This window comes from Pimephales promelas, chromosome 1, assembly GCF_988280905.1.
Source record: "Pimephales promelas chromosome 1, fPimPro1.hap1.1, whole genome shotgun sequence".
NCBI classification, from domain to species: Eukaryota; Metazoa; Chordata; class Actinopteri; order Cypriniformes; family Leuciscidae; genus Pimephales; species Pimephales promelas.
Genome location: NC_142769.1, coordinates 52,268,785 through 52,288,893, shown reverse-complemented (window position 1 = coordinate 52,288,893; position 20,109 = coordinate 52,268,785). Strand labels below are relative to the sequence as shown.

The 20,109-nt window shown below is 36.9% G+C and overlaps 2 protein-coding genes across 2 annotated transcripts; both read left to right on the top strand.

Moving 5' to 3' along the window:
* The first annotated feature begins 8,319 nt into the window (after positions 1-8,319).
* On the top strand, positions 8,320-12,746 carry LOC120461195 (uncharacterized). Its single transcript, XM_039649349.2, has 2 exons — positions 8,320-8,503; positions 10,992-12,746. The coding sequence occupies exons 1-2, from the start codon at positions 8,493-8,495 to the stop codon at positions 12,583-12,585; spliced, it is 1,605 nt and encodes a 534-aa protein (XP_039505283.2). The 5' UTR covers positions 8,320-8,492; the 3' UTR covers positions 12,586-12,746.
* A 2,344-nt stretch (positions 12,747-15,090) lies between these two features.
* Positions 15,091-19,769, top strand: LOC120461205 (uncharacterized). The gene is made up of 3 exons (XM_039649362.2): positions 15,091-15,167; positions 16,026-16,164; positions 17,870-19,769. Exons 2-3 carry the CDS (start codon positions 16,079-16,081, stop codon positions 19,458-19,460), a joined length of 1,677 nt encoding a protein of 558 aa, XP_039505296.2. The 5' UTR covers positions 15,091-15,167; positions 16,026-16,078; the 3' UTR covers positions 19,461-19,769.
* The last annotated feature ends 340 nt before the right edge of the window (positions 19,770-20,109 follow it).

The following is a 20,109-nucleotide window of genomic DNA, read 5'->3' as shown; positions in this document are numbered from 1 at the left end:
TGGGCACACACAGACATCAAGAATCAGCCTGTGATTCTCAACAATGGTGACAATTATAAAGCATGTTGCAGTTCATTCTGGGTGCCACCAATCAAAACTCATTCATGGCTCCCATCATGCATTGCGGTATGAATAAATAATAATCTGAATTGTCTTAGTAATTTCCTTTCCCTATTTGAATATTCTGCTTGTAACCATTGTTGAGATTCATACACTGAATCTTGATGTCTGTGCGCGCCTAAGAGAAAGATTTTTATTTTTCAGAACGTTTAAGATATCATTTGGTTTATTTTGAAATATCTGGATCTAATGTTATAAAATCACAGTGATGCTGTTATGATCATTGTACTTTTAAATCAGAGAGTAGGCTTTAAACGAGTTCAGTGATTCAGATCTAATGATGATTATGTCCTACCATGATCTTGAATATCTGATCTGATCTCTTTGTTCATCCAGCTGTTAAAACAGCTAAACAAAATCATTAGTAAAGCATTTAAAGGTCACCTGCCCAACTAAAGCAAACACTGATCACCATAACGGTGACTAAAAATATAGATTTTCTCCTTCAGTGATTCTGCTAGTTAACATCAGGTGTTTTCAATAATATCCCAATCATCACTCAATTATTCACTTAATTATCTCATTAACTTTAACACTCTTGAGTCTGGATCCAAAGAAACTCCCAGTAAAGTTCATTTAACACTGGAGTTTTTGCTGTGGGTGGAATAAACTTATGGCAGGACTTTTACTTTCTGACCCCTGGACACACAACCAATAATGTGATGTCCACGTATGTGGACAACCAGGTCTTAGGAGGTTAAACCAATATTTATACTACTATATTTTTATTTGAGATGAATTGACGGTCATTTGTTTTGTGTAGATATATTCATGCGTCCATTACATTTATTAAAATCATTAATTTTACCATTGTGAATATCCTAGGGTAACGGTTGCTTCACGACCAATTTCAAAGTTCCGTGCGACTGACACTAGGGGGCGAAATGCGACAATCGTATGCGAATGTCGTGTGCAGTGGAAAGGCGGCTTCAGAACTCGTTTTCCCATTAACCGACTTTCCTAATTCTTCATCTTTTCACATCACCTCTCTTGAATTGCCTGTAAAGAGTCTTTGAGTGTCTAGAAAAGCGCTATAAAAATTAAATTTATTATTATCATTATTATTTTAAAAACTCTAGTGAGCCCGTACAGACACTTCCAGTTTAATGTCCCGCTGGCAGTGTTTCAGAGCTCCGTATGTTAGCGTAGCGTTTAGTGTTTGAACTTGGACTCAAATAGAAAGAAATGCTTCTTAAAACACAAAATACACCTATTTACAATACTCAAAACTGACCAGGCGTCCCGTTTTTCCCGGGAGTGTCCCGTATTTCAACACAAGCCCTCAAAAGTGAAGCCAAAACGTCTCGATCGCCCCCCTGTGACCGGTCCTAGTATAGCTTATATCCCCCGCCTCCCCATGTTATTCAATGGGACGCGAGACCAACTAAACAATGAAATTACACTTCACATAACCTTTTTCCAAAGATAGTTTCTATCATTTACTGTAGATTTTATCGCGTTGAAGTAATTTCAAGTGTTCGTTTTTAAAATAAGTTTGTTTTTAGTTAGTTATGTGATGATAAAAACGGTGCTCTGACTCTGAAACGGGGCACTTTTTTTAATAATGTTGACTATGTGGTTAGTAGTTGTGTTTACCTTATTTTAACGAGGTTCTGCAATCAGCAGACATCATTGGAGAAGAACGAAGCAGACAGAGGACATTTAATGAAAGTGCGGGGCGTGTGCTTGCGTTTGATTCAGCGAGAATGAGGGCGTGGCCTTGATTTTGCGGCTTTACTTCCTGCTCACGACTGGTCCCGAAAACAGCAAGTGCGCAGACTCAAGTTCGAGATGTCAGCGTCATATCGAGACACTGGCGGCTACAGTTCTCTCTGATGGAAAAGAGCGAAGGGGCGTCGTCCATCTTTTTTTACAGTTTATCGTCCCGACTTATTATGAAAAAAAAATCATGTTTTGTCCCGTATTTGATCATTATTTTAAAGGGTTAGTTCACCAAAAAATGAAAATGAAGTCATTAATTACTCACCCCCATGCTGTACCAACCCCGTAAGACCTTCGTTCATCTTCGGAACACAAATGAAGATATTTTTGATTAAATTTGAGAGCTGTATAACTGTATAACGACGCATGCACGAGAACTGAACTGAGGTAGTTGAAGGAGACTGCAATTCTCGCGCATGCGTCGTCGAAATCTCTTGAAGTCTCGTTTCAGGCCAACAAGGAAGAAAAGGAAATAGTCGAATAAAGTCGTTATTTTTGTTTGTTTTTTCGCACAAAAAGTATTCGCGTCGCTTGATAAACTTATAGTTGAGCCACGGTAGTCACATGGGACATTTAAACATTTTCTTAATTGACTTTCTGAGCCGTCAAGAGGCAGTCCCTTAGGCAGCCAATGTGGTAGTTATACAGCTCTCAAATTTAATCAAAAATATCTTCATTTGTGCTCCGAAGACGAACGAAGGTCTTACGGGGTTGGTACAGCATGGGGGTGAGTAACTAATGACTTAATTTTCATTTTTGGGTGAACTAACCCTTTAAGTAAAAATTCCAAATAGACGCCCGTCTCTTTTACACGCCTGGTGTGACTGCAAGTTGTTAAAAAAAAAGCGGGTCTGTTTTTTTAGTTTCGGTCTGTATTTAATCTTCTAAAACCCGTCAGATCGTTCGCTTTTTGGCTGCCGCCAAACCCTCTTTTGAAACAGGCAGAGAGAGGGTGCGCGCACACTCACGTCTTTAAACGACACGTGCGCCGCCTTGCTCTCTCTCCCTCGCGCATATTAACCAAATAAATTGACACGATCGTAAAAGGTCGGAAGGCCGCAGTTTCACGTGGAGCATTTGTAGATTTTTTGAGATTAGAGACTAACTTACACTCAACAACATCTCAACACTAAATTATAAAGGCCTGACACTTATAGAAGCCTGTCTCAAATAAAAGCCGGTGCAGTTCAACGATTTGTAAAAAATAAAAGCCTGGGCTATTGTTTGAAGTTTTACGGTATATGTATATACGGTATATGTTTTTTTTTTGCTGAGTGATAGCATGTGTATCTTTGGCTGTGGAATTTGTTTTATGCCTGCCTGGTACATCTGCAGCTGTGGAGCGTGTGTTCTCGTTAATGATCATGGACGGATGAAAAATCTGTGTAACAACAATGAAGGCAATGCTTTTTGTATGACTTAATTTTGGACTGGACTGCTCTGCATTTTATGATAAACTCCCGAAAGACTGGCAAAAATTGGTTCCTGTGAATACAAAATGGCAACAGTGTTGCACCATCTTATTCCCATATATCATATATATCTATATTCCCTTATAATGTTACATTTACCTCAGAAAAAAACAAAAACATTTAATGACCATAGCACATTAGTTGGCTAGAAAAATTAGTATTTTTTATATATTGTTATAATATTTATTATTAGTACAAATGAATATGATATTGAATCAAGATCAGAATCAAACCAAAATAAATGAACTGAAATTGTAAAATTTGTAATAAATAGGTTTTAATATAATAAAAGCAATAGCCTAGCAGTCATTGCTGCATGTAAACATGGTAATATGCTGTCTCTAAACTTGATGAATGTTTTGACAATCACCTACACTTTTTTAGATTTTGTTTTTGATACTTTGTTATTCTAGTTTTGCATTACAATGCAAATCTTGAAATCAGTGCTTATTTGTGTGATGGTTAAAAAAAAAAAAAAACTTCACATCACAAAATCCCTTTTTTTTGTCTAATAAAGGAGATGAAAACACATTGCAGTGTTTGGGAGCTTCATGCTTAAGGTAGCCAGATTTCAAATAACGTTTTCCACCTGATCTTTTCAATATCTGGCAACCATACGTGCGTGCTCTCTACATCTCTCCACAATATTCATGCTGATCCACGCCTCCTCGCATAGAGCTTTCTAAATATCTAAATCCATATAATTTTATAACTGAATGACTTCACAGTGTTATTTACACATAGTTTTGAAGAAAATATTCTAGGTTACGTGATTTTCTCTAGTTAATAATCAGTATGGGTTTGGGTTTTATCTCATAAACGTCATTATCTCAAAACTGCAAACTTTTGTTGCAGAGTTTGTGCTGAATAAGTGTAATCAGACTTAAGCCACGAAAGTGTCACATTTAACACAAATACGGACAAATGTCAGAGTATGTCAGAACAGGACCCAGAGGGTTAAATTGAATGAATTATGTTTTAAAAAGTGAATGATTCAAAGACTCGATCATAAAGACTCGTTTCATTACTACAGTAGATTAATCAGTGTTTTTTGAACAAATCTCTTGAACGAAAGATTTAAAAGTCACATTTCAATCTTAAAGGTCAGATTAAATGGGGGAAAAATATCTAAATTGATCTATACGACATATGAAGAATAGAAAAACAAGTATGATATGATAAATATCACAAAAGATTTGATTTCTTATGCATTATTAAATAAGATTTCTTAAGCCTCTGTTCTTTCAAAGCTTTTATATTTAGCATTCTCACTTTATTCCTAATATAAATGTGTATTTGTCCATTACCTTTCATGGAAAACCTCCTTCAGTGTGGAGACGCCGAGACTGATTCCCGTTGTGACTTTGCTGCATTATAAGGATCCTTATTTAAATGGCACCACAGAGCAGGAAAATAACCAGTAACTGAGACCATCCTTATGGAAATGGATCATTTGTACATGCTTGTAGAAACAGCATCTCCTGCTCTTCTCTTCCATCGGGGTCTGGGATGTTAAAGGATTAGTTCACTTTTGAAAAAACTTTTGCTGATAATTTACTCACCCCCATGTCATCCAAGATGTCCATGTCTTTCTTTCCTCAGTCGAAAAGAAATTAAGGTTTTTGATGAAAACATTCCAGGATTTTTCTCCTTATAACGGACTTCAATGGGAACCAGGTCCAACCGAGGTCCAAAAGACAGTTAATAACAGTTTCAGATGCAGCTTCAAATGTCTTTAAACGACACCAGACGATGAATAAGGGTCTTATCATGCGAAACGATCGGTTATTTCAAAGCTTATTCCAAAAATGTAACTTTTCTAAGTACAAATGCTAGCCTTGCTCTATTCCGTGAGGCGCGTTTGCAACGTCACGTAATACGTAATTACGTTCAAAAGGTCACGGGCGACGTAGCCGGAAGTACAGAGTCAGTGTTTACAAGTTGAACGCATAGGTTGAACGTGCAAACTAACTCAAACGCCGTTTACAAAAAAAGGATTTAAAAGATAAAACAACGATGTCGGACGATTTTGATTCTGTACTTCCGGCTACGTCGCCCGTGACCTTTTGAACGTAATTACGTATTTCCATTGACGTCTTTTTCAGATGTCCAGAACACGTCAACAAAAGACGTCATAAAAACTTTCATTTCGTCTTTTCAACGTCCGACTTGTGCGACAAAGACTTTGAACAGACGTCTTTTGGACATCACTTTGCTCAGTGGGGAGTGATCAAGAAGGGACAGATGATCGTGATGGGGAAGGTGGCATAGAAGCAGAAGCTTGAAGGAATGAAAGGTTGACTGGTCCAGATTGACTCCATGAACGTTGCTCACATCCAACGCTGGACCACAGGAAGACAACCTGAATGCATTCAAACTTTAAAGTCTTACAAGCTACTGTGATCAAAGAGGCTGAAATGTGCCACCAAAAGTTTTAATACAAATTTGCCTTTTTTTGTCATGTTCTTCCTATAAAAGTATACACAAATGCAATATAGTTAATATGGGCTTCTGGACGAGCTCAGTTACTGGTTATTTTCATGCTCAGCGACGCCATTCAAATAAAGAACCAAAGCCCAAATGGAAATCAGTGTCTGTGTGTCCAGATGGATAATTTTGCATCTTTAAAACAACACAAGGTTTTCTCTCTTCACTTCCTCTAACAAACAAGTTTACAATCAAATGAACTGCATTGGAAAACATGCATCATTACATTATAAGAATAAGCAGTGTTGTAGTTGAGACCAGCTCCCTCGAGAGGAGTAAAACTCCTTGCAGACTTCTACACCGAACTAACTCTTTACTAGCGATTAGCAAGCTAATAAAATAATACACAGTAATTCATGAATATGAGTGCTATTTTTGAATGTTTAATCTTCAGTGATGCTGAACTTGCTCAGCCAGCGATCCACCGATTATATAGAGGCATCTTTGATCCGAACAATGGTGTAATAATGATTCAGTTCGACTCCCAAGACAAGACGATGGCCAATAGGAACGTGGCCCCGCCCATGACACAATTTTCACAGCTAAAGCAAAATCCTGACACTAGAGCAAAAAATGTATTTGTATTCGTTTTCTTTATTCAAATTTGTTCTATTTAACTGTTTATGTTCCGCACATAACGAGATATTTTGTAAATTGGGTTTAAAAAAATAAAAAAGGAGAGCAAGAAATTGCATCGAGTTAAGAAAAGCATTTGAGAAACACTTTTTTTTTTTAGAGAAATATTTTGAACATTTCAAATTTATATATTTTTTTAATGTTCTATGAGAAAACCTTTTTTAGTCTCAGATATTATTTTTTGCTACTGTAATGAAAACTTTTTCTATCAAATATTATTTTTTTCTCTCATGAAATGCTTTTTTGCTCTCAGTGTGGTAACTTTTTCTCTCAAACTTTTTTTTTCCTCTTTTTTTTCCCCTGTTTACACACACACACACACACACAATCAACATGCAAACTAGTTTCCAAGACTGATGACACACATTAGGAATCTTCCGAAAGAATCTTATGTAACCTGTTTTCTCTAAACATATTCTTGAATGAACTTCCTTCAGGTAGAAGCTAAAACATAATAAATAAATAAGGTGACACTTTATTTTGATGCTCTCAACAGACATTTCACTAACTACAAGTCGACTTACACAAACCCTAACCTAACACTCGAATCACTGCTAGTTGACATGTAGTTGCATAGTCACTTATAGTTAGTTAGTAGGTCTAAAGCAGGTCTAAAACATTAAATAACAATTTGTTTAAAAGTTATTTATTAAATATTTCACTTTAAAAATTTCAAATGGACATTTAGTTTAAAAGTAATGTACATTTGAAATGTGATTATGTTCTAAAAATGAAAATAAACTATTTGCAAAATTGACATTGAAGCTGCAAAACTTTCATTCTGAAATCCTAAAAACATGCATGGACGGCTTTAATGTTATAGAAAGGGGGACATCATGTTTAAATCAACATAACTAAAGTGCATTTTAAGTCTGATCTGATCAAACTTTACTGTATGTGTTTTATGTAGAATAAAACAACTTTTTTTGGACACTGATGTAATGAAATACACAATCACAGTTGTGAAACCAAACCACATTATATGCATTTCTTTAGCACATACTGTAAAAATAGAGAAAACGTGCATGTGCACCTTTAATATCAAAGAAATGTGTTTCCTTATAAGCACTGAGTGTTTACTGTAACTCGCTGAGGTTATTCCGACATCACTCGTCAAGTTACATTTCTCAAGTTCCAGCAAGTAAAAATAACTGGAAGTTGTTACACAAATTTGTATGAGTTGGGTCAATATCCCAGAGTCAGAAAGTCACAGATGAACCGCCCAAAACAGTTCACGTTTCGTTTCAAGAAACAAGAAATCAGATTTTTTGACAGTCCTGTAGTGAAATAAAAAACTAAACACAGCAGGAATACATATAAATTAAGGCCTGGTTTCACAGAAAGTGCTTAGATTACGCCAGAATTAGGCCTTAGTTTAAATACGACATATAAAACGTGCCGGACAAAAACATTACTGGTGTGCATCTTGAGACAAGACAATGGCACTGACATCACTTTGACACTCAAACACACAAAAAAAAGAGTATTATGCAGTAAAGTAGCTTTCTAATGATATAATTATTGTTTATTTTACTCTAGACTTTCGGTTGCTATGTATTATAAAAATGTTTTGAAAAACAAGAAAGTTGACATTAATCTATCTGTTTCTGTTCAAATGCTGCTTACATTGAAAACTATATTGAACTTTATCAAATATGTACAGCACGGGTCAAATTCTGTAAGCATGCACAGTCTATAAATTACACAAATCCATAAACTGTATGAATAAATGACTAGAGGGAGAACACTTTTCTGCTTATACACTCATAAATATGTCGTTCCTAGCATTTGATTGATACTCAGACACTGGGAGGGACTTTAGCTTGTTAGACTTATAAATAAACCAGTATTTCCGTCAAAGCTGACAATTCAGCAGAGACTGGTGTGTAGGGATTTGCATTAATAGCAAAATTGTGCCTCTAAATATTTTGGCTTTAGTTGGTAATAAATATTTAATACAAAAATTAAAAACATCATATTCTTCCAGAAAGGATTGAATTGTTTTGCTCAGTTTGAGTCTTCTGAGAGGTCGACGCATTTAGTCCAGCGATCACCATGAATACCGGGTGAGATGAAATTCATGTTTTCTACAGGATACACGTACTTTAATTTTTTTTTTTTTTTTATAATTAATCGCTAAAATGGTGTGTATTTTCTCATAGGCTGTAATGTGTTTTATGGCGCCCTCTGGTGGATGGAATGGTCTTTGCAAAAAACCGAAAATGCTTTGACATACTTTTTCATGGCTAATTAACTTAGACCATTGATTAAAAACAGCAAACATGTCAATGCTGTGAATTATGAGGCTGTGATTAATAATGTATTTTAATATTTTTAAATAGAAAATTTAGAGTACAACATTTGTGTTGAAAATAATCTAGTGGTCATATCTGTTTTTTTTTTAAAACCAAATCTTAGAAACTAAAGGCTGTTAAGATTAGTTTGGTCCTGAAGGGAATTTCGAATTCGCCCAACTAATGCTTTAAACTATTCAAACATTTTTGTATACAATTATATGTAACATTGTAAAAAAAAAAAATCAGAAAAAAAGTCTTTATGAGAGATTCATTCTATATTAAACAATTAGGTTATTTAGGTTAAGTAAATAAATAATGCATTTACAATATAGGGCAAATATGTATAAAAAATACAAAATTTTATTCATTTCCAACTTTTAGCTTTTTTGTTGTAACCGATCTGCAGTTAAATAGCAATTGGGCTGGTTAATCAATATTTTTGGCAAAGCTATAATAAATAAAATTGGATAAATCGAAACACATAAGCAGTGCAATTCGAAATAATGAAGTAGCAACAAGGAAAACATACTCAGAATTCCACTACCAAGCGGAAATGCTAAATGCAGATAACACAAAAACCGCAAATGACGTCAAGAGTCGATACCACCACACCTTGGCTGATTAAACTACGCGATTAGGCTGATTTCAGAATAAAATCCTACTGTAGCATGCTACTCTCAAGTCAAGCCATGGAGAAAAAACAGCAGTAGTATTTTAGTATGTCATTTAAAATGTAGCCACACAGTTTTAACCCTTCATTACACTGACTTTCCTGTGATTTGATAAGTATTTAGAGGGGCTTTCCTGTATAAAACAATGCATCTTGGAACATTATTATTGTTTGTTGTGTTAAAAAAGAATCAATTAAAAGTGTACATTTTCATATCTGTATATGAAGTCGGGATTCAAACCGGGTATTCCGGCGTGGGAGGCACTAACATGGATGCTGAAAATCAGAGTCTCTAGGGTCCTTCTTGAGACCAAGGGAGTGAGGTTTTACATGCAAAGCTCTTCCGGGCATACATCCATTACACTCACCCCCTAAACCCATCCGGGTCACGGCACCAAATTCAACCGGTCCAATTCTAATGGGGGTCTCTGCACTAATAAGGACGCTAAAGACCACAGCCACTAGCATCAGTCACTACCACACCTTTTTAGGTTTACACGCAAACTGGTCTACGTCTATTACACATACATCTAGCCTACTCTCAAATCACACAACACAGAAAAAACAACTGCTTGAATGTTTATAAGTCTGTCAATGTCAAATGTAAACTATACTATTGCCAATGTTCTAAAATGTTAAATTTGGACAATTAGGAAATTGGTAACATCATGAAACTGTGAATTATGATATCTGCTATACAAATAAATTGACTTGAAAATATATATTTTGTGTTATATTGTGTGCACAGTGTCTGTCAATAATGTACTCACATTATCCTAAATATTCCCAAGAATTTGTCAATTCAGAGATATTCACAATTTTAAATAGTCCCCGTCCCTTGTCACTCGTCAAGGACGTTATATCCGCGATATCCCTGGTTTCCACTTGTACTGTCATAGTAACCATGGCAACATACTGTATGTGGACATCTTGCGGCACGCTGACGCTGTTGTGGTTTTGTTCAAACATTATGAACCATGGCAAGCAGACTTCGGGACAAAAAGAGAACTATTATGAGGATCAATATTGGCATTGTGTTTTGTGGCGAGAGCTAGCGTCCGCGGCTAATTTTGACTTGACAGAGACACCACTTTTGCATGGGCTTTATTAGAAAGGTGCACTTTTTTACATTTTATATAGCTCAACATGATGAAATTTTAGAATATGATCAGTATGTTATTGTAAGGTTGATCTAGCTTATTGCTAGACTCTTTTAGCCAACAATCACATAGAATAATATTATAACTTTTAACTTTATTCCTTTATATCCGTGTGACTCTTGTGTGGCGCTGAAATTTGTCTCTCATTAGCAATCGAGCCCTGCTTCACACCACAGTTATGATATGAATGTATTCACTCATCCATAAACATTATTAGATCCATCAGCATAATGGCAAATTCCATGATTCCGCTTATTCACTGGGTCATCAATCTACGGCTTTGGTATTGTAAGAGGTTAGCGAAAAAGTTATATAGACAATCATATTGTTGCTTTAATCTTGAATTTCTGTTTTTTATTATAAATTTCCAGTCATATATTCTTGCTGTGCAAATATGTTGAAAAACATTTACCTCCTTCTTTTACAGAAAGCCGAGACTTCCACCACGCAGACCAACTCTTATTCATGGAGGTCCTCCAAAACGATACCGTCTTCAAACAGAGAGAAAAGTGCTTGATGATCATGGGAAAGTCAGAAAATGGACTTATGGGGTAAAAGACACCAGTAAACCAAATAAAATTGTTCTGCTGGTGGGAGAAACCGGCGCTGGCAAGACGACTCTCATCAACACCATGGTCAACTACTTACTGGGGGTGAAGTTTGAGGATGAAATATGGTATGAAATCACTGAAGAAGTTGTCAAAGACCAATCAGAATCACAAACCTCTGAAATCACCATGTATGAGGTCTTTCCTTTAAAGAATCCTGTAGCTCTCACCATCATTGATACTCCAGGATACGGAGACACTCGAGGACTGGAAAAAGATCTGGAAGTTGCTGAGAATTTATCCATGTTGTTTCAGAGCAATGACGGAGTTCATGTAGTCGACGCTGTGTGTTTTGTGACTCAAGGGTCTAAAAATCGTCTCTCGGACAGACAGCATTACATCATCAGTTCAATTCTGTCTTTGTTTGGAAAAGACATTGTGAACAACATTGTGTTTCTAATCACACACTCTGATGGTCTGCCACCCAAAAACGTCCTCGGCGCCATTAATAAAGCTAGAATCCCCTGCAGACGAGACCACAAGAACCAGCCTGTTCATTTCTTATTCAACAACCGGCAGGCGGACGCCCGCCACACTGGAGAGCGTCGCGTTCGTGCTCAAAGAGACGCCTGGGAGGACAGCATGGACGGCATGAAGGACTTCCTTCAGTCTCTGACTCTAAAGAACAGAAGAAGTTTAGAGTTGACTTCAGATGTCCTGATTGAGCGCATCATATTAGAAGCGTCCATGAGCAACTTACAGCTACGAGTTCACGAGAAAGAGCTGAAAAAGGCTGAAAAACTTCAGATTCAGCGGGCATTGATGAAAAACAGGGAAAAGATTGAGGAACGTAAAAACTTCAACATTACAATAAAAAAGACTGTTAAAATGAAGGTTTCCATTGAAAGCGCTTCATGGAAGAGCAGGAAGGCGACGACCTGCACCGTCTGTGAGGAAAACTGCCATGAGATTGGCTGCTGGTGGGTTTCTGATCCCAGCAAATGTGAAGTCATGAAAAACGGCTACTGTACCGTGTGCACAGGGAAGTGTCACCACAGCAAACACCTCAAAGAAAACAAGAAATACGTCGCCAACACCTCGAGCTTCGTGATGGAATTTGACTCTATAAAAAAGGAATATGAAAAAGCTCAAGAACAAACAAAGACATATTTGGTTTTAATGGCACATCTTGACAAAGATCTTAATGATATAGAAACCCAAAAGTCAATTCTTTTGTCCGAAGCTTACCAGACCATCAAGCATCTGTCTCAGATCGCATTAAAGCCAGACTCGGCCTTCACTCTTCAGCATCTGGACTTCTTCATCCCCAGAGTGAGGGAGGCTGGGAAAGAAGACTGGGTCCGAGAGCTGGAGGAAATGAGGAAAACCGCTGTAGCTGAAGAAGCCAATAAGGACGCTCTGAGTTATCTGAGAGCTGGTCTAGCTAAACTGTTCCTTGGTGAGCATCAATGATTGGATTTAGTGCAAATGAAACAAAGAACATGTAAAAGACTGCTGCTTACAATGAGAAATCAATGCTTTCTGTACATAGTTGTTTTTACAGGACTTGTATATCCCAGGAGTTGACAACTAATTGTTGTTTTTGCAATATGAAAGTCACATTAAAAGATGTCGTGGGGAAAAAAAATTCTAGCCTTCCTCATTTTTATATATACATTTTTAACCTTTTTCCAAACATTCAAACTTGAAGTACCAGATGTCATACCAGATGTCACTGGAAGATCCACTCACACATAGACGAAACGTAGATGAACTTCCTCATATAAAGACATTACTAAGATATATTTGATGCATTTTTATGTTGGCTATGTCCTATTGGGGTTTCTATGATGTTATCATAGTATTAAATTAATTATAAATGCGTACAATTATGCATTGAGATGTAACTGTACTTGTTACATGTCTTACCTTCAGAATCCCCTGGCTGGGTCTAACCAATTCTCCTCTGTGGCCGACCTCTAATTAGCAGAAGTATTTCAGTAAGACAGTAATAACATGAGTTAGCTGGAGACATACACAATACAAAACACAAAACTATGTATTTTGAACACCCAGTAGAATATATATATATATATATACATCAATAGTTATTCATACTTACAGGCTGTGATTCTGTGGTGCAAAGTTGGTCCAAATAAACTGGGAACTGTCCCATCTTTCAGGAGTGAGAAGCAATTGTAAAATTGTTCACAGACAGACCAAATAAAACATAAGCGGTCACTATGCAAATGTCTTATCTAGTGACACGAGGGATTTGAATACAGACGACATGATGCATATAAGTGCGATGAGGTTATAGAGGACTTAAAGGGATACTGCACTTTTTTTTGGAAATGGGCTAATTTTACAACTCCCCAGAGTTAAACAGTCGAGTTTTACCGTTTTCGAATCCATTCAGCCGATTTTCTGTTATTTAGAAGAATATCTGTAACCAGACAGTTTCTGGTCTCATTGACTACCATAGTATATATTTGTCCTACTATGGAAGTCAATGAGACCAGAAACGATCTGGTTACTGATATTCTTCTAAATATCAGAAAATCGTCTGAATGGATTCAAAAACGGTAAAACTCAACTGTTTAACTCTGAGGGAGTTGTAAAATGAGCCTATTTCCAAAAAAAGTGGAGTATCCCTTTAATTGTGGGGGTGACAATTACAGTTCTTTAATAGAATCACTATTGTACTCAGAAGTCTGACCACATGGTAATCCAAACAGAAAGTTCATTAATAATCAGCAACCGAAGAAAGCAGAGGACTGGCAGTATTACGTGAACATAAATCTCCTCTGTGGCAGGGATGAACAGAAGGCTGATGAAGCAGCGAAAGAGTTGGTGCACACAGAGCAGGTAATTAGCTTCAGCCTAAAGCAGATGAGGTTCTGAGGATTGTAGTGTTACACATTTAGGCAGTCCTAAACCGGTATACCTCATTTACATACTTTGTTTCAGAGTGTCTCCACCTCTATGTAAGGGCCCCTTTGAAAGGTATATCAACTACAATGCATATTCCTTAGTCAGACTTGGGTGAGATTTCGATGACTGCAGCGCTGTAAGACTTAAAGATGACTGCATTGTGTTCTCAATAAAGAATCCTGGTGAAGATACTACAAAGTCTCCTGGTCTTTGCTACCAGGGCAAAGTTATGAAGGGGCAAACATTTTAACTAACCAGTTGGTGAAGAAAATTCCACCACACCTGAAACGCAAAGAAACCTGTGTGCACAAGGAAACAACTGTACCGATAGCATTAGATATTTTTAGCACTTACCAACAATGTGAAAGATGCTGACAGGAAACATAATCAGGATGACACAGTGTTTGTATTTAAGCAAACAAAAATAAATAATAGAGTTGTTGTTGTTACATTTATATAGGGCATTTCTCTACACTCAAAGTGCTTTACAATGAAGGAGGGAATCTCCTCAATCACCACCAATGTGCAGAACCAGCTGGATGATGCACGGTTTAAGAATCAACATTGAGAAAATCGGGAAAATCGAATGAGTTAAACCAAACGCATAAGCAGTGCAGTCTGAAACAATGAAGAAGCAACAAGGAAAACATACTTAGAATTCCATAGACATTAAATTGACTGATTTACGGTAATAACGCTAGCAGCGACATGACGTCAAGAGACCACACTGCGGAAGATGAAACCACGAAAACAGAATTCATAATAATAAGCCACGGATAAATTAGCAACTTTATGTTATTTCAAATTTAGACACAGTTTCAAACCCTTACATGTACAATGGGTTTCACATGTTAAAAGAAAAGTACAATTGTTGAATTAGTCCACAATTCAATTTCGTACATTTTAAAACTAACTTTGCATGCTTTCACAGATTTCCCAAAATGTATCAGATAAATAAAACCACCCAGCTCATGTTACTTAATCATGTGACAAACTGGTATTACTGGAAAGACAAGTAGGAGAGACATCCCATTCTTTTAAAAAAAAAAATCACTCTTGAGACTGGTTCATGACTCATGAAGAGGTTTGTGAAACTCCACAACAACATGGTCTCGAATTGTGTAAGTATCAAAGAAATTCTCTCTCAGAAAAAAAAAGAACATTTTTAAAACTATTAATACATTTTAAAGCAATCTATTGTTGTTGTTACCTTAATTTTGTTGTATGTATAATTTATATATATGTGTGTGTGTGTGTGTATAGGGGTGGGCGATATGACCAAAAATCGTATAAGTCATTTTATTTCACGCTAACAGTATATATAATCACAATATAGTTATTTTTGCTTTAAATAAGGTTTTTATGGTATACAATTTTTTGATGCCTTTGAAATTTCATAATTCTTATCACTATTTTCATAATCATTTAAAAAAAACAATACTAGCCTAAAAAAACTCTTGCTGAAGACAAGTGAACATTGATAAAGAAAGAGCAAAGAAAACAAACTACAACAGGGCAAAGACACAAAACGTAGAAATATTACATCAAATGTGTAATAAAAAAAACAACAAAACAATGCATAGTATTTACCGGTTAATCGTGTCAACCGGTATGAGCATAGGTTCAATTTGATAAAACAAATGCAACTAATTCAAAATACCACTATACAGGCTATATTACATTAATTATTCTTCACATTTAAAAGAGATTCAACTCAACAGACAAAATCAGCAAAGTGTAAATGTTTGTATTAATGTGACTGGTTTACTTGAATTAGTTGAATTTAGCTAGCTAACTGAATCTTTTAGGCTATTCGTGCACTATTACATGAAAACAGACTAAGAAAGTAAGATCATTTTATTATTTGATCAAAAACCTCAGAATTAGGCACAACATTTGTGTTTGTCCGTGCAAAGAAAGTCAATGAGTGTTGCTTGTTTTCCAATTTTCTTCAAAATATCTTCTTTTGTGTTCCACAGAGCAAGTTAAGATGAGGGAGAGTAAATGAAGAAAGAATTTTCCTTTTTGGTGGATGGTCCCTTTAACCCCGGTCACAATGGCATTACCCAGAAAACCCTGTAAGCGCGTCACGAGCTTCAATCAAGGTCCCAATTCGCCGTAAGAGAATGTTCTCAATTATTCTAATATAAGGTTTTAAACTAAAATGTAATTGTTGTATTATGGCTGGTATGGATGGAGGTAATTGTTGATCTTTTAAAAGCTAATATTATGAGGAACTTCCCAGGTTAAAACAATGTTACTATTATATTATTATCCGTTGACGTTCTTCTTCTTCCGTTAAGTCTATGGCAGCCCATAGAACTGTCTGGTTTAAAGTTATGAAATTTGGCACACTGATAGAGGACGTTCTTAACTTTCACCATAGCAAATTTGGAGTTCCTCTTTTTCCACTGATTCAAGACAATTCGACAATTCGATTGCACCCTATTACGTAATTTTCCGTCATGAAGTTTTTTTTTTTGCCATTTTGAATTTTCAAAAAAATAAATAAAAAATTCTCCTCCTAGGCCGTTGCTCCAATTTTAACCATATGAATATTTGATTTTACTACTAGGTGGCGCTGGCTCTAAAATTTTTGGGCCCTCTAAGGGCATCGTGCCGATAACGAGTTTTGTAACAATACGCTATTGCGTTCATAAAATGCAGCATTTTACTAAAATATTTAAAATGGCTGATGACCAATATAGGAAAATTGGATATCATTAGATTTGGCATTCCACCCTAATCAAACAAGACCACTTTTATGGACAAACCGTTCAGAAGTTTTAAGCAAAAATAGCCATTTCTCATATCTCCAGACCACTAGTGGTGCTGTAAGCACGGCAAAATTATCTGGTCAATAACTTTGAATTTGGTTGATTTATTTTCATGGTATTCATCTCCTTAAAATCCAGAATCATTGCTAAGTCCAATGATACCAACATGCTTGGTTTCGCCTTATGGTTTGTGCAACATTGTGATTGAGCACTTAAACAACGTTCGGGAATATCTTCGAAATCTTTAGTCTAATCGAGACGAAAGCACCGTAGGAAAATCGGAAACATATGTCGTTGACCATATAATATTTTTATGGTAAGTGGCAAAAAATGCAAACGAAGTTGTCCATGGGTCTTTGCTTATGTTTTCATAGATATAAATGTCTATAACTCCAAACCAAAATGAGAAATTTTCATCAAATTTCACACGCTTATGTATTGGGGTACCGAGCAGTGGAAAAGCACCATTAGTGGCGCTAAAATTAAACAATACATGAAATTGACACTAACTACAATACACTATTCTGACATAAATTGCTATATTTTACAAATATATTGGTTTATCATTACAAAACTCAGTATTTTCCATCGGCACCACGCGCTAAAGGAACTTTTCAAATTTTCTAAATGATAACAACTTTTGATTATATTACCTTATCACAATGAAACTGGTCTTAATTTATCCCTTGAGTCTTACCAATTTTGCCATTGTAGGCCAAACTTCCTGTCGGCCGATTTGATTTTCTTCAAAAACCTGCTTTTTGAACTCCTCCTAGACCTATTGTTTGATTTTCACCAATATGTAATATTATCATCTTCAGACTGTGCCGACAAATGGATTTCGTGTTGATAGATTTAGCAATTGGTCTCATGCCATGATGTCCTGATTTGTTGTTTATTCTTTGTACTTGACCCCTTAATTTCATATGTTCATGTTAAAAAAGTATTAAATAAATATTTACATTTGACAATCACAAAATGGTTGATGGGAAATTCTTCCTATATAAATATTCTGATGAATATTGTCCTCCATCTGCATTTTACAGAAGGCCGTGTCTTCCACCACGCAGACTAACTCTGATTCATGGAGGTCCTCCAAAGCGATTCCTTCTACACACAGAGAGGAAAGTTATTGATGACAATGGAAAAGTCAGAAAATGGACTTATGGGGTAAAAGACAACAAAAAACCAAACAAAATTGTTCTGCTGGTGGGAGAGACCGGCGTTGGGAAGACTACTCTCATCAACACCATGGTCAACTACTTAATGGGAGTGAAGTTTGAGGATGAAATATGGTATGAAATCACTGAAGAAGAAGCCAGAGACCAATCAGAATCACAAACCTCTGAAATCACCATGTATGAGGTCTGTCCAATAATGAGTCCCATATCTCTCACCATCATTGATACTCCAGGATACGGAGACACTAGAGGACTGGAAAAAGATCTGGAAGTTGCTGAGAATTTATCCATGTTGTTTCAAAGCAATGATGGAGCTCATGTAGTCGACGCCGTGTGTTTTGTGACTCAAGCGTCTAAGAATCGTCTCTCGGACAGACAGCATTACATCATCGGTTCAATTCTGTCTTTGTTTGGAAAAGACATTGTGAACAACATTGTGTTTCTAATCACACACTCTGATGGTCTGCCACCCAAAAACGTCCTCGGCGCCATTAATAAAGCTAGAATCCCCTGCAGACGAGACCACAAGAACCAGCCTGTTCATTTCTTATTCAACAACCGGCAGGCGGACGCCCGTCACACTGGAGAGCGTCACGTTCGTGTTCAAAGAGACGCCTGGGAGGACAGCATGGACGGCATGAAGCATTTACTGCAGTCATTGGATGAAAAGAACAGAAGAAGTTTAGAGTTGACTTCAAATGTCCTGATTGAGCGCATTCGATTAGAAGCGTCCATCTGCAACTTAAAGCTGCGAGTTCACGAGAAAGAGTCGAAGAAGTCTGAAAAACTTCAGATCCAGCAGGCAATGAGACAAAACAAGGAAAAGATTGATGAGTGTGAAAACTTTACCATTAAAGTCAAAAAGACTGTCAAAGAGAAGGTTACCATTGAAAGCGCTTCATGGAAGAGCAGGAAGGCGACGACCTGCACCGTCTGTGAGGAAAACTGCCATGAGTTTGACTGCTGGTGGGTTTCTAATCCCAGCAAATGTGAAGTCATGCAAAAAGGCTACTGTACCGTGTGCACAGGGAAGTGTCACCACAGCAAACACGTCAAAGAAAACAAGAAATACATCATCAAATCCTCAAGCATGCAGTTGGAATTTGACTCCATAAAAAAGGAATATGAACAAGCTCAAAGACTGTCCAAGAGATTTTCAGTTGTGATGGATTATCTCAGTCAAGATCTGAAGGAGCTTGAGGACCAAAAGTCAATTCTTTTGTTCGATGCTTACAAGAACATCAAGCATCTGTCTCAGATCGCATTAAAGCCAGACTCGGCCTTCACTCTTCAGCATCTGGACTTCTTCATCCCCAGAGTGAGGGAGGCTGGGAAAGAAGACTGGGTCCGAGAGCTGGAGGAAATGAAGAGAACCGCTGAAGCTGAAGAAGCCAATAAGGACGCTCTGAGTTATCTGAGAGCTGGTCTGTCTAAACTTTTCTTTGGTGGACAATGAACGAATGCATAGAAGATAAGAGGTGAATCAAGGAAAATTTTGAATTTTGAAGTACTGTAGCCTATATGTGTAACAAAGTTAGGATTTTAATTGTAAATTCTTCTGAAATCAGCAGCAGTTGTTAATTCCATGTTGTAGTGGTGCCCTCACGTGGTTTGTGTGGGGACTGTAGAAATGTTTAGTTAGAAGGAACACTGCAGTTGCTTTGTGTAGTCACACTGTGGCTGAGTTATGCCTGCACTGTGAAACACAGCCACTAGGAGGACGTTTTATGTCATATAACAGTAAACAGATTTACATCAACCAGAATTTGTGTGCGTGCTTTCATTGGGGGTTTACGAGTTTGGCCAGAGATTGAGCCCGCCAACACCATCGGTGGACATCACATCTCGGGAATGTTTGCATGAACAGGGTAACGGTCACTTTGAGCTTTTATGGTAATTTGAGGTACACTGAGAACTGCCCATATGTGTTGAGTGTCAGTTATAGATTTGACAACAAGTGAAAAGAAGAGACCCACTGAACAAACTGATGTCCAAAAGATGTCTTTTCAACGTCTTTGTCACAAAAGTCGGACGTTGAAAAGACGTCCACTGAGGGGCCAGAATGAAAGTTTTTATGACGTCTTTTTTTTGACGTGTTCTGGACA